At 42.3% G+C, this 15,583-nt stretch overlaps 1 protein-coding gene across 5 annotated transcripts in view; it reads left to right on the top strand.

Annotated features, from left to right (window-relative positions):
• gramd1a (GRAM domain containing 1A) overlaps positions 1 to 15,583 on the top strand; it is a 49,682-nt gene that overhangs the window by 13,834 nt on the left and 20,265 nt on the right. For 4 of the 5 annotated variants that reach the window (XM_074652659.1, XM_074652655.1, XM_074652656.1 and 1 more), the window contains 6 exons: positions 10,291 to 10,534; positions 11,486 to 11,506; positions 11,745 to 11,829; positions 12,387 to 12,490; positions 12,706 to 12,801; positions 14,284 to 14,364. In XM_074652659.1, the coding sequence (XP_074508760.1) occupies positions 11,489 to 11,506; positions 11,745 to 11,829; positions 12,387 to 12,490; positions 12,706 to 12,801; positions 14,284 to 14,364 (384 nt within the window). In that variant the 5' untranslated portion in view covers positions 10,291 to 10,534; positions 11,486 to 11,488. Of the gene's footprint in view, positions 1 to 3,388; positions 4,075 to 10,290; positions 10,535 to 11,485; positions 11,507 to 11,744; positions 11,830 to 12,386; positions 12,491 to 12,705; positions 12,802 to 14,283; positions 14,365 to 15,583 lie in introns of those variants that run through there. The other variant, XM_074652658.1, reaches the window with a different exon arrangement.

Here is a 15,583-nt window from a genome sequence, read left to right as displayed (position 1 = left end):
TAAAGGTCCCATAGCGTGCTCATTTTCAGGTTCTTAGCTGTATTTTGTGTTTCTAGTAAAACATGTTTACATGCTGTAATGTTAAAAAAAAACTTTATTTTTCTCACACTGTCTGCCTGAACATACCTGTATTCACCCTCTGTCTGAAACGCTCCGTTTTAGTTGATTTCAATGGAATTGCAACAGAATTGCGTTGCTAGGCAACAGTTTGGATCCATGTTTACTTCTTGTCAGCTGATGTTATTTACATACACTGCAACAGGAAATAAACTGGGACTCATTTAGAATGCTTATGTTTAAAACCGTGTAATGGTCTAAATATTGTATATTTGTGACATGATGACATCACAAATGGACAGAAATCCTAACGGCTTGTTTCAAACGCACAATTTCTGAATACGGGCTGTGTGTATTTCTCCGTATATATTGAGCGCTTCGATACTTTCACAGTATTTATAAAGCACTTAAACCTGCTTTATACAGGAAAGGTATTGTGCGTTTCAAAGATTTATTTGTAGATAATACTTTGGCATCATTCGAGCAGTTAAGCAAAAAATTCAGTCTTCCTAAGTCCAACTTTTTTAGATATCTACAAGCAAGGCGCTTTGTGCTCTCTCAGTTGTCCAGCTCCTCTGCATCGACAGACGCGACAATTGTCAATACGATCCTTTCTTTAAATCCATCACACAAAAGGCTTATCTCCGTTGTCTATGGCATGATATCAGACTTGAAGCGTGCCCCCATGGACAAGCTCAGAGCAGCATGGGAGGAGGACTTAAGCCTCTCTCTATCACCGGATACGTGGAATTCCATACTGAAGCAGGTTAACTCATCCTCTCTATGTGCTCGTCACTGCTTACTTCAGTTTAAAGTGGTGCATAGGGCTCATATCTCAAAAGCCAAACTGTCTCGCATGTATCCTGAGATTAGTCCCAACTGTGACAAGTGCAAAAGCGCTGAAGCCTCCCTTATTCACATGTACTGGTCATGCCCTAGTCTTACAAACTATTGGACGGAGATCTTTCAAACTTTATCTCAGGTGTTAAACGTCAAATTAGAACCAAACCCTCTAGTTGCTCTGTTCGGGGTCACCGGAAGTGAGACGCAATTAACTGCAGAAAAACGACGCACCTTATCCTTTGTTTCCCTTCTGGCTCGGCGAGCAATCCTGCTCAGGTGGAAGGGCGCTGCCCTTCCCACTCACACACAATGGTTGGCGGACATCATGTCTTGCTTAAAGCTTGAGAAAATCAGATACTCGCTTCAATATTCACATGGGAAATTCCTGAAAGCATGGGGCCCTTTTTTAGATACATTCCAGACACTGTAAATACTTGATTACTAAGTGCAGCTTTACTACATCACAAAGTATTCAATCATTCATCGCAAGTCATTGGCGTGACAGTTAGCTTTCCATATGGCGTGCTGGCAGTGACTGGGGAGGGATTGTTTTATTGTTTATATACATCCTTTGTTTTGACTTATTTATTTGTTGGCATTGGTGCCAGCTGCTAATAATGTATACTCATACTTGTCATTCTTTTTTGGTTACCGAATAGCGCTGTACTTTTGCTATATACTGCCAAAAAAAAAAAAAAAAAATCTTGATTTAAAAAAAACAACCTGCTTTATAATATATAAAAGACATGAAAATCTTACTTTTTACAATATGGAACCTTTAAAGAATGGCATAAACCATCAATTATCAAAATTATTACACAAGTCGTTCATGCATGAGGATCAAATAAAGTCACTTAAAACACGCAGTACCAACCTATGTTGGAAATGCTACAGATCCCCACAAATGAATAGGAGAAATTAATGCTGAAGCTTTTTTTTGATCATCTGTTTAAGAAGCTTATATAGAGCCTGCAGAAGTCAGGATCTCTCACATGCTGAAAAAGGCATTCATTGCAAAGATAACAATGTTGGTAAATGTTCGTGTGACCTCCTGTCTGTGAGGTGCTGATCCCTCTGAATTCAGATAAAACCCCTCAGTTTTGACTCTGCCTTATCATCCTTATCCGTGGCCCCAGTTCAGCTCCACCTCACAGCAAGGCCTCACTCCTCCTCCCTCTCTCTTATTGCAAAGGGGATTACGGATGGACGCAGAGACTGCAGGCCGTTCACCACTGCGGTCAAGCCAGCCGTCTTTCGTCTTTTCCATGGTCAAACCAGCCTCTCTTGTGTTTAGAGTGCCCGAGTGATCTAACGTTTACGGTAATCGCTCCAGTGAGCTGTTGTTGAAGGAATACTTCTGGTTTCAGATTTCAGAGTAAAGGATGGCGTGTGTGGTTTCAGATCCATTATTTGCAATAAAGTAACGGAAACGTAGTTTAATATTTGGACTTCTTAGACTACTCGCTCAAATACTGTGAACTAATTTTACTGTTCTTTTTCTGTAATCCCATGTCAAAGTCCCTTCCAGAAAACAAGAATTAGCCTTTTTGTCTATATTTGAAGTGGGATAAAAATGCATTCTTCTAGTACACAGTAAAAGTAGTTTATAGTTCTTGTACTAGTAATCTAAGAAGTACTAAGTTCAAATTTGTCAGACTCATAAAATACTTTTTTTATTCCAGGTCAAAATTAGACAAAAAAGGCTTATTCTTGGTCTCTGGAAGGGACTTTGACATTGGATTACTCAAAAACCTCGCAGTAAAAGTACTTCATAGTGCTTGTGCTAGTAGTCCAAGAAATAATAAGTCCAGAAATATCAGATACATAAACTACTTATGGAAGAATTTATTTTTATCCCACATCAAAGTGAGACAAAAATGCGTATTCTTGGTCTCTGTAAAGGACTTTCACATCGGATTACTCAAAAAGTACACAGTAAAAGTACTTCATATTAATTGTGCAAGTGGTGTAAGAAGTACTAAGTTCAAATATATCCGTTTCATACACTATTTATAGAAGAATTTATTTTTATCCCACTTCAAATTTAGACAAAAAGGCTTATTTTTGGTCTCTGCAAAAGACTTTGACATTGCATTACTCAAAAAGTACACAGTAACAATACTTCATATTAATTGTGCAAGTAGTATAAGAAGTACTAAGTCCAGAAATATCAGATACATAAACTACTTATGGAAGAATTTATTTTTATCCCATATCAAAGTGAGACAAAAACACGTATTCTTGCTCTCTAGAAGGGGCCGTGACATTGCATAACAACTTAGTACTTCTTAAGAAATACTTTTACTGTGTACTTTTTGAGTAATTTAATGTCAAAGTCCCTTCTAGAGACCAAAAATAAGCCTTTTTGTCTAAATTTGAAGTAGGATAAAAATAAATTGTTCCATAAGTAGTTTAGGAACCTCATATATTTGAACTTAGTACTTCTTATACTACCTGCACAATTAATATGAAGTACTTTTACTGTGTACTTTTTGAGTAATCCGATGTGAAAGTCCCTTCTAGAGAGCAAGAATAAGACTTCTTGTCTCACTTTGATGTGGGATAAAAATAGACACACACGCCACCTTTTACTTTGAAATCCAGACCGGAAGTTTCCCTTCGTTCCTTCTATCGTTGGTGGCTTTAAAATTCGCTGTTTATATTTATACTGTACATACGGAAAGTTGTTATTGATTCGATGTTAATCCAGTACATTACCGGGAATAATAACAGTGTTTTTGAGACATTTCATTGAGAGAGTCTCTCAGTCAGCTGACCGGAGGATAAAGAAGTGAGCACCGGGGAGAGAGATTACCGTAAACATCAGATCACTGCGCACTCTGAACACAGGAGCGGCTGCTGCTGTTTACCGACGGAGAGAAACACGGTTCCGTTACCGGCCGCTGCTAACGGCACCGGTACCCGGCTGCAGGAGCTGCTCAGCCGCAATGAGACACTAACATCCGACCGCAGGACGGTGCACCGTGATGAGCTCATCGCCACCCCGAAGATAAGCGCAGGGAACCGGATCAGAGCAGCGGACATACTGCCGTGGAGCGTCTGGCTTTAGCTGCACACAGACACCATATCTACACCATATTACACCATATCTACACCATAGTGCGTGTTTTTGTGGAGATCGGGTGGATTGCAAACGCCTCATGACATGTTCGAGTAAGTGAGAGTCTCCTCTAGCATGATGCTCTGCAGGGATCTGGTTCTGTGTCTGTGTGGTGTTGTGGTTCGTATTCATGGTGCATGGTTTGGTGTTGTCAGATGAGTCATAGCTTTTGTAAATCCCTCTGATAACACTGATAATGATAACCCTGGTAACAATGATAACACTGGTAACAATGGGTCAATGGGTGGAGGCATGCGTTGTTTATGTAAAAGCACAGGTGTGCAGCCACAGTGTGATATTAGAGCTGCTGGATAAACAGAGAGAAGCTGAGCTGTGTGTTTATGTTGCTGCTGATTCGGTCACACTGTCTGACTGTAGAGACCTCCACTACTCCACCCTCTGACTATAGCAGCCGCCACACCTCCACCCTCTCCACGCCTCCACCCTCTCTACCTCTCCACCCACTGACCATAGCAGCCTCCACCCTCCACACCTCCACCCACTGACCATAGCAGCCTCCACCCTCCACACCTCCACCCACTGACCATAGCAGCCTCCACCCTCCACACCTCCACCCACTGACCATAGCAGCCTCCACACCTCCACCCTCTCCACCCGTTTCACTGACCATAGCAACCTCCACATCTCCACATCTCCACCCCTCTGCCCTCTCCACCTGTTTCACTGACCATAGCAACCTCCACTTCTCCATCCTCTCCACCCTCCACACCTCCACCCTCTCTAACTCTCCACCCCCTCCACCCGTTTCACTGACCATAGCAGCCGCCACCCTCTCCACCTCTCCGCCCTCTTCACCCCTCCGCCCTCTCCACCCGTTTCACTGACCATAGCAGCCGCCACCCTCTCCACCTCTCCGCCCTCTTCACCCCTCCGCCCTCTCCACCCGTTTCACTGACCATAGCAGCCGCCACCCTCTCCACCTCTCCGCCCTCTTCACCCCTCCGCCCTCTCCACCCGTTTCACTGACCATAGCAGCCGCCACCCTCTCCACCTCTCCGCCCTCTTCACCCCTCCGCCCTCTCCACCCGTTTCACTGACCATAGCAGCCGCCACCCTCTCCACCCCTCTGCCCTCTCCACCCGTTTCACTGACCATAGCAGCCGCCACCCTCTCCACCTCTCCGCCCTCTTCACCCCTCCGCCCTCTCCACCCGTTTCACTGACCATAGCAGCCTCCACCCTCTCCACCCCTCTGCCCTCTCCACCCGTTTCACTGACCATAGCAGCCTCCACCCTCTCCACCCCTCTGCCCTCTCCACCCGTTTCACTGACCATAGCAGCCGCCACCCTCTCCGCCCTCTTCACCCCTCCGCCCTCTCCACCCTCTCTACCCCTCCACCCGTTTCACTGACCATAGCAGCCTCCACCCTTGCACAATCTAGTGCTTCTTAATTGCAAAGAGCTGTATTGTAATATATATAATTCATGTCTTGGTCCAGTTATCGTGTTGAGTTTAATGGACTGGGTTGTTTTGGGGCAGCCGGACCCGGACTGGACCGTACTGGACCGGACTGGACCGGTGTGCTAGCTGCTCATTAGCTGATCTGTGTCTCCCTTTAATAAGTAACCGGAGAGAGAGAGAGGACAATATTAAGGTTAACTGTCCACCAGACGGTTAACTAGAGGGTTGTGTAGGAAATCAATGCTGGTTAGATGTTTTATATTTGTGCTGCTGACGGATTTAGGCCCGGGTTGTAAACACATGCTGACACAGATTCACATCACTCAGTGTGCCAGACTTACACACAACAAGCCTCTTTACTGCCCTAATGTGCGTTTACCACAAGATAATGCTACTTGTCATTATGCCAGCCTGATTTTCAGTGCTGCTATAGATAATATAATATATTTCCTATTAAACCAGGAGGTCAGCAACCTGCAGCTCTTCAGCTCCTCTCCAGAGGCTCCCTGTGGATTTATAAAAATGGAAATGAATAACTGTTTTTTGTTTACATTTTCATTTTTATTTATCATTGTTGTAGGTCTATGGTACGACGGTACGACGGTACGACGGAGTATTAGGGCCACATTGAGGAGAACAAAATTAATCTGAGATTTCGAGAATAAAGTCATAATATTATGGGAAAAAAATCATAATATTACGAGAATAATGTCATAAATTTAAGAGGAAAAAAGGCGTATTATGAGAATAAAGTCATAATAATATAAAGTAGTCATTTTACGTGTTATTTTCATTTTTTCTCGTAATATTATGACTTTATTCTGTAAATCTCAGATGTTTTTTCCCTCAATGTGGCCCTAATACTCCGTAGTACATTGTCTCTTTGGCCCTCACTGTATTAGACTTATATACTATATACTTAGACTATAAACTGTGTTACCTTCATCATAATGATCAAATGTTTTTCGGCTCCAGACAGATTTTTTTAATTTATTTTTTGCCTAAAATGCTGAAAGGTTATTATGTCATTTTTGCCCAATGAGGCCAAAAATATATTGCCTACCCCCACTTTAAATAATAAACATTTCTATTCGGCCCCTTATCTTGTAACATCTCTATGCTTTCCCCGAATGCATCCAGAGATCTCTTTTTGAGCTGCACGATTCTTGTGAGACTCACATGAACTGTGTCGCTTCATGTCGTATCCCCCCGTGTGTGTAATTGAAAAATAACTGGCAAATTTCACAAAAAACTCTGAGAATCACCTTCCTCCGGCTTATAAATACTTATAAGTAGTTTCACAGTCTTTGTTGTAGCTGCTCTTCCTTTTCTTTGTGCTAGTTTCCATCAAATTCTGCCTAAATCTGCGTAGCTTGTGACTTTGCGGTGACTCACAGTTTTCTCAGTTGGGCGTAGCGTAGCAAAGACGGTGAAATGTTAACCTGCACCTGACCCACGTGTGCGAAGTTTGACAGCAAACACAGCCCCTGTAACGACAGCCTTCGCTGCTTTCTTCACAGCTAATTGGATAAAAGCCAGATTTTAAAAAAGTGTGCGGTGGTTTGACTTTTGAAAACTAGAGCAAATGGAAATGTGGGACATCGTCTCAATATGTGGGACAAGGGATAAAAATGCTGTGCATTCCCTCGTAAAGTGGGACACCTGGTCACCCTACGCAAAACGGACCAATCGTGTGCCGCCCACTTCAGTCCAGAGGAACAGGTTGTTATAAGAGAGAGCTATGAAGAATATATAAAAACAAATATTACAGCAGAAAACATCACTGATAGCAAGAAATGCTGGCAGAAAACGGCTAATCGTGTACATTCATAAGTTACAGTAATATATGTCTTTTCCGCTCAATGCGCTCTCAAAGCCTTACAGTGTATTTCTAACTTGACAACTGCACATTATAGAGCTCTTAAGCTTTGAACTTGATGCAGCATATTTAAATGTTATACTTGATAATTGCATTTAGCCTAGTTCTGACACTGTCTACAAACAACATCGACAGACCGAGACAACTGCCGCACACTATAAAAGAGCATAGATGATATTCAGTTAACATTAAATTGATTATAATGTGATTATTACAGGGATTTATACCAAACAAAGATGTTTTCTTAAGTCTGTAGAATATAATGTGGCCAGGGCATCTCTGCAGCACGACAATATTTAATTTAAACACACATTTCACCTTTATTGTGATTTTGTTATGATGTATTAATTGTGTAACCCTATGTTCAAATGCATGAAAAGATATGTTTCCTTAGTGAATAGATGTGTAATGCAATGTCAACACAATATTTCAGTTACTTGATTTTCATCATCCATAATGAATGCAGAAGGGGAATAAAGTAAACCGATTTTTTTTAAGTTTTCAAAAGCCTCTAAAATGAAGTAAGAAGGTGCATTGAGCATGCATGAATTCACCAACAGTAGCTCTGACAATTTCAAGTCCTGTACATTGCTCCAGGAGAAAGCCTATTTTAAAAGTTTTTTTTCCCAACTCCGTCCTAACACCACTCAGGCCAGTTTAGACTCCAGTTGGGATGAAGAGAGAGAGAAAAAGGAGAGCGTGATGGAAGGAATAAGGAACTAAATTGTCTGGGGGAATCGCCACTCGCAGTATAAATTAGGAAGGGAGATGGTACAAAAATACTCTTCCTCATCAACAGCGTGTATCAAAGCAATAGTTAACATGGGGATAGTTTGAGGAAAGAAGTTGTTTGGTGTGTGGAGAGCAGTTTGGCTCAAAGGGAGTAAAGAGTTCTTGATTTGGCTTCATTAATGAAATTAGCAACTGTAGCCCCGCAGAAGGAGCCACTGCAGCATACTGTCGAGTGAGTGAGTGAGCTGAGCATTCATCAAGTTGAAGGCTATCTTAAGTGTAAGAGTTTACTGATTTAAAGCTAGCGATTTGGCATCTACATCTGATTCAGGGTGTCTGCTCAGCAGAAGGGAATGGACAATAATAAATAGTTGTGTGTTTGAAAGACGGAGGCAAACTTCCAAGTTGACTAATGGTGAATGTGGCGGTTGTTGCACTTACAGAGGAATGAGGGGAAACCATGGAAACTGTGTTGTGGTGTAAATATAGACGTTTTCATGTGTCACTGGCCTGAACATAAGATGCAAATGTTTTGGAAGCAGTAGGATGACCCTGATGTGGACAGTTTAGCCTGAACTAGGGCTGCATGATTAATAAAAATTATCGGAATAGCAATATGGCCTACTGCAATTTTCAAATCGCAGTGTGTGTTAAAAAGGTGAAATGTGTGTCAAAATATCATTTAGGTTGCAGAGATGTCCTGGCCTACACATCATATTCTACAGACTTGAGGAAACATCGTTGTTTGGTACAGATCCCCGCAAAAATCACACCATGATCATTTAATGTTTTTAATAAAAATGAGAATAACGATGTAAAAATGATCATTCCCTCTAATATCGCAAATCATATCGCAACTGCAATATCAGTCAAAGTAATCGCAATTAGATATTTATTCAAAACCGTGCAGCCCTAGCCTGAACCATTATATTGTCTATTAAGTGTATAGCATGTAAAATATAGAATATAATCAATGGCAATCATAAGTAAATTGAAATTGCTTATTTAGAGTAGTGTATTGTCATAGTTATCGATCGCATGTCTGTCAATTCTCTAATCGTTTGAGCCCTGTCCATCCACACTGGTACTTCAAAGTCAAGACGACTGTGCAGCCTTTATCGATGTCTATATCTAATGGTGCGTTTCAGTCTTGTAATTGCGGCTCAAACTCTGAAGTTGGTGTTTTATTTTAAAGGAAAGTGCGGGTCTCGTGTTTTGTAGCAACACTTCTGGATTGGACAGTCACTGAAAGACTTTAAAGGATAACTTCAGTATTTTTCAACCTTTCTCATGTTTGTGTGTTGAAGTGACTAACGGGGACAACACTTTTTGAAATTGGTCCAGTTTTGAGGGAGAACGCTGCCTCCGCTAGCCGCTAAACAAACTGTAATGTAATCATTTGGGGCAACCTGGCCCCGTCATTTTACGTCCACTAAAAGTGCTTATGGAAAAGACTCTACAGAGAAATGAAACCTTTTCTTCTTTACCTTTTGCTTGATCCAGTCTGTTTGTTATTGTGTGTCTCGCTCGGAGAAGCCTCGTTGTGAAATGTTTCCATTGTGGAAATCAGCTAAATATTCAGCCATGACATTGAAAATCTTTTAGATAACACTAAGCTACGCTTTCTGTACTCCAACGCAACAAACTCTGACAACGCCGGTGTCCCGTGGCACTCCTCTCTCCAACTCTCACTCACGTTTCCATCTTAATCTCTTCCGGCAACAAGTCACATGACGCAGTAACAAATGGGAAGTGAAAAATCATTTTATTTCTCTGTAGAGTCCTTCCCATAATGTTTTCAGACACTTATAATAACAATCTGAGTCTGTCAGTGGCAAAAATAAACCCTTTTAATGGACGTAAAATGATGGTGCCTTACAGCACATTACAGCTTGTGGCTGGCGGCTGCAGCGTTCTCCCTGCTGTGTTGTCCCCATTGGTCACTTAGACACACAAACATGAGGAAATAGGTTCCAGGTTGGAAAATTCAGAAGTTATCCTTTAAACTACCTAACTGTCTGGCTGCTGTACCAGTCAAAATCAGCTGATAACACCGGCTAGACAGGCACTTTGAGATGGAACGCTGTTATCAAACAGGAAACGCCTGCAGCCTTTCTACATAGCGTGGCATTAAAGGCATTACAGAGCAACATTTAGCCATGAAATATGAAAGAGTTTCCTCTGTTGTCCCCCGAGTTAAATCTCTCTCTGTGTCTTTTTTTTTTTTTGTCTCCAGTACGGCCAGTAACTCTCCACGCAGCACCCCCGGCAGCTCTCCCTCCCTGCGGCGCAGGGTCCTTGGGGGTAGCAGGGCCAGTGAGAGCGAGGGAGGAGGAGAGAAGAGCAGTGCTGGAGGAGGAGGAGGAGGAGGAGGAGGCGGAGGAGGAGGTTCAGATAGCCCCCTGCCCTCCATACCCTCCGCCTCCTCCCTCACATCCGCCTACCCACTTGCTACTCGCCACTTCAGCCGCAATGCCAAGGTAACTCAGAATATCCCCGGATCGCGGTTTTATGTTATTGATGGCTGCTAAGCTTGAATCCTAAAACTACTGCTGCCGAGAGGTCTTTAGATATGCAGACATGAGGAGGTGAGGCAAGATGTTCCCACCAGTTCAATATACAGTATGATCGCTATGTGAGCTTTATGTGTGTGTAAAAGACTCAAATCTCTTTCATGTGATCCCAGTGAGCAATGACGTGACTAAATCAAACATGTTATTATACCAAGAGTATTTATTCTGCAAGCTTGTGGCGTGTCCTCATCAAAGACTCAAATCATTTTCCCGATGACTTTGTAGAGCTTGATCTAAAACAACATTTAATAACAAGCTAACAAACAGTTGAAGGCACTATCGTGGCAGAATTTTTCAGTCAATCTGAACTTTCAGATGCATTTTCAGTGAAAAGAAATTGATAAGAAATAAACAGCTTAAATACCAAAAATGTTTCTTGCGTGAGGGGAAATGGCATTCCTCTTCCATGCCAGTAAATTCTCATCCACACCAGATACGTTGAGTGAATGTTTTTTTTGTTTACCTTCCTTTTTAGCCGTGTGAGCTGTTACAATGTTGACTGTTTGCTCTCTGTACATTTTCCTTGACCAGTTCTTTGTGCCTGAAGGTTTCGTTTAAGCTTTCGCATCTCTTTTATGTCAGGCTCATTGTTGTGAGAAGAACAGCTTGTTATACTAATGACTGTTCATTACAGCTGGTCAGTGACACGTACCTTTTTTAAAATGGAGAAGTGATGACAAACTGCGAAACCTCAAGGTTATATAAAACGGGCTTAGCCTAGGGACCGAACTGGCAGGATCACATGCATACAGATATCGATATACTCGCATAAAATCAGTTTGTAGTGTTTGTAATCTTTTTATTCTGACAGAATGTGGGTACTGTTCACTACTAAACATGCTGTTCTTTTCTTTACAGAAAATGCAGAGCTGGTACAATGTGAGTATACATTCACAGCCCCTCATTAGGCATTTTCACTCCAGGGAGTTTGACTTCGCTGATGTTTGTCTGTTTTTAGTTCCAGACTGATGGAACTGGTAGACATAGCAAAATGTTGACTATCACTATTTATCCTTTTAAGTTTTTAACCAAACATCCCAGATCCAGCCTAAGACTTCCAGCTATTCGTGAAGTAGAATACCATGTTCTCCTTTCTCTTTCCTGTCCTCAACCTCAGGTTCTCAGTCCTACATACAAACAGCGGAATGAGGATTTTCGTAAACTCTTTAAGAAACTTCCTGACACAGAGCGACTTATAGTGGGTGAGTGAGACACATCAGTGTCAAAAGACATGTTGGCATATGATAAACTAGGGCTGGGCGATATGGAGAAAAATCAAATATCACGATATTTTGGACAAAATACCTCAATATCGATATTATGACTATTTCGTAGGTTGTCCATTGGTGCTTTCATAAAATATTTACACAATGAGATTTTTGTTAAATAATCACAGGTAATGTGGATATAATGACTAAGTGGGTAAAGGCAAATAATAGAACAGCAAGAACAGTCTGGTAAGTTCAGAAAATTACATCTGTAGCCTTTAAAACCAGGTACACTTATGAATACGATATCCAAAATCTGAGACGATATCTCAGTCTCATATCATGATATTGATACAATATCGATTTATTGCCCAGCCCTGGGATAAACTCAGTGTGCTGAGTGGCACCACACACTCAAGAAGATTAAATACTTATCAAACTGCTCACTTAAAAATCAACCTCTTGAATTGTTGAAATGAGTTGTTTTTTTTATACAAGCCGGTGTCTCTCTTTTCAATTGACCTCTTTTCTTTTCCTGTTTCTTTCCTCAGACTACTCTTGCGCTCTGCAGAAGGACATACTGCTTCAGGGCCGCCTTTATCTGTCGGAGAATTGCCTCTGTTTCTACAGTAACATCTTCCGCTGGGAAACCACTGTAAGCCATGCACGCGCTGTGTACACATTTGCACACGCACAAATCAAACAAATGCCTGTTGTAACTCGGTTAATGTGACACCTGCTATCAGATAAGAAGTCCTTTTAATGCACCTGTTTGCAGATCAATATAGATACGCTCAGGCCCTCGGTGAGATAAGAGTGTCGCGCACTGAAGCATACACACAGTAAACCTCTCTCTCCTTCTTGTTACAGATCACTATCCTGCTGAAAGACGTGACCTCTATGACCAAGGAGAAGACTGCCAAGCTCATCCCAAACGCCATCCAGATCAGCACTGACAATGAGAAGGTCAGACTCGAGCACAAATGATACTGAGCCCTAGTTTGGGCCCATTTGCAAAGACCTTAAAGGGATAGTTCAGGTGTTTTGAAGGGAGGTTGTATGAGGTACTTATCCATAGTCAGTGTATTACCTACAGTAGATGACGGTCGGCACGCCCCCAGTTTGGCGAAGCAGACAGGAGTTATTACTCAGGAGCAAAGCAATGTACTGCTGTGGACGGGACAGCGGCAAAACGTGTTTTAGCCTCCTAAAAGAAAAGCTCACCTAAAAAAATCAATATCAGTTCAAGTGTACGTTATATTTAGAATATTTTCACCTGTTTACCTTGCCGTCAGACAGCCCTTTCCGACAGGGAACTGAAGCCGTTGTATCCCTCTATGCTCTCGCCTAATCCACCAGACTCCATTGATAAATGTGATTTTACTTTACAGAACAAGGGGGTTACTAGACTACCACTACCTCAATCTGTTTGTGCTATTGTGTGACTTTGGTAAATGCGAACCAACCAAAGTCAAACAATAATACAAACAAACTAACCGATCGAGGCAGCGGTAGACCAGCAAGTCCCGTGTTCTGCGAGGTAAAATTACAGTTTTTTTCAGTGTAGTCTGGTTGCTTTGGCGAGGGCTTAGATAACGGCTTCAGTTCTGTCGGAAACAAAGACTGTATAGACTTTCTTTTAGGTGGCTGAAATACGTTCTGCTGCTGCCCCCGTCCACAGCAGTACATTGCTTTGCTCCTGTGCAGTAACTGCTGTCTATTTCGCCAAACTGGGGGGGCCTGCCGACTAGGGATGTCACGATACCAGAAATCTAGTAGTCGATATCAATACCAGTGAATTTCCACGATTCTCGATACCCAATTCGATACCACGGTACAACCCCGCAAGCCCCGCAGCAAAAGCTTTCCCAGAGAGGCCAGACACACCGCCACCCGACGGTAAAGATCAGAGTCAGCGCTCTGCACATACTGACCATATCTTTCTTGTAAAATGTCCGGTGTAATCGGTAACACCGGTGTTGTCACAAGTTTATTAACCGGTGGGAAAATTTTCCTCACCGTCACATCTCTACCAATGACCATTACAGGCATCGTACGGTAGCTTCGGTATTGTAGAAAAAGAGTACCGTCACTTTTTTAGAATTTGGGCATCGACTTGGTACCGAAGTATCGGTTCTCGTGACATCCCTAGTGCCGACCGTCATCTACTGTAAGTAATATACCTACCCCTTCTCTATCCTTCACAGTTTAAGTTAAGTGCTGTCGCAAAAGCATGAAAAGTGTTAGCTGTTGATGCTGTTTACTTCAAATTATCCTTTTTTAGCCAGTGAAGCAGTATGAAATGAGCTGACTCAACTTTATCTCCCCTGACTGTGACAAAGCAAACATCCCAACAGAGGGAAACCATCGGTCAAATCACATTTTTTCTTATTTTTTCTTCCTTCCTTTCCCCCCGTCTTCCTGTCCCACTGATATTCACCCTCTCAGCACTTCTTCACATCTTTCGGAGCAAGGGATCGCAGCTTCATGATGATTTTCCGTCTGTGGCAGAACGCGCTGTTGGACAAGGTACAATCTCCTCTCCCACTTTGCCGCTGCCTGGTGTGACACGACTAGTAGTTAACATCTTAGAATAGAACGGAGTGTCAAGAAGCAGGAGATGGCAACAAACACAGGGTTGGGTGAACAGTTTAAATCACTGTTATTTACTGCATTTGAATATAGACATTTATTTGGACAGCGCTGGTGCAGAAACACAGCAGCGTAGTATTAAAGCACATGGCAACAGACGTCTAGATGAAACATATTGACTTAATGTTTCACCTGCAGAAGGCTGTCAAACAAAACACTAAGTCACTGCCAAGAATAATCACCAAATGCTATTCTGTGATTTAGGGCTGCACAATGAATCAGATATCAATCACGATCACGATTTTGGCTTCCCGCAATTAAAGCTTCAGTAGGCAGAATATTTTTGGCATCATTGGGCAAAAAATCCATAATAACTTTTCAGCATATTGTAATCTAATTGCTCTGAGAAAAAAACTAGACTTCTGCACCTCCTCATGGCTCTGTTTTCAGGCTTTAGAAAATCTAGCCCGTGACGGGAGACTTTGACCAATCACAGGTCACTTCGGAGAGAGCTCGTTCCTATTGGCTGTTCTGGAAATACAGATGCGCGTACACATCCCGTCAGATGGTGAAAGCCTGATTCAACGGCGGAACACTGCAAAGCAACCCACAAAAGGAAGAAGGACTTATCAAAAAGAGTCGAAGTGTTTCAGAGACGGAGAGAAAATGTTGCTAATAGTTCAGCCTTCTGCTCACGGCTGTGGCGCAACGCCTACGGTTAGCAGAAGGCTAAAGTATTAGCAACATTTTCTCTCCATCTCTGAAGCACTTTGGCGATATTGTAGCTTGTTAAAGCCTCAAATCACAGCATGTCATCTCAAAGGTCTTTACAGGCCAACAAGTCTGCAAAGAAATCAAGAGGGTAGTTCTCATAGAATTGCCGCTATATAACAGCATCAGGATCACAATCGGGATGATGTTTGAAATGAATGACCAGCACTCGTACTGGTTACTGTATGAAGCGATGCACATGTCCCTGTTCTTCTGGTGGGAGTGGCTTAGGACAGAGAGGGGAGAGAGGAGAGCTACAGGAGCAGGGTTTTATTTGTGCCTTTTCCAGGAAACTGCCTACCCTGGGGTATCACTTAAATTACAATATGCTGAAAGGTTATTATGGATTTTTGCCCGATAATGCCAAAAATAAACTCCCTCCCCC

This window comes from Sebastes fasciatus, chromosome 12, assembly GCF_043250625.1.
Source record: "Sebastes fasciatus isolate fSebFas1 chromosome 12, fSebFas1.pri, whole genome shotgun sequence".
NCBI lineage: Eukaryota > Metazoa > Chordata > Actinopteri > Perciformes > Sebastidae > Sebastes > Sebastes fasciatus.
Note: the sequence above shows the minus strand (reverse complement) of the source record. Positions and strands in the feature narration are given on the sequence as shown.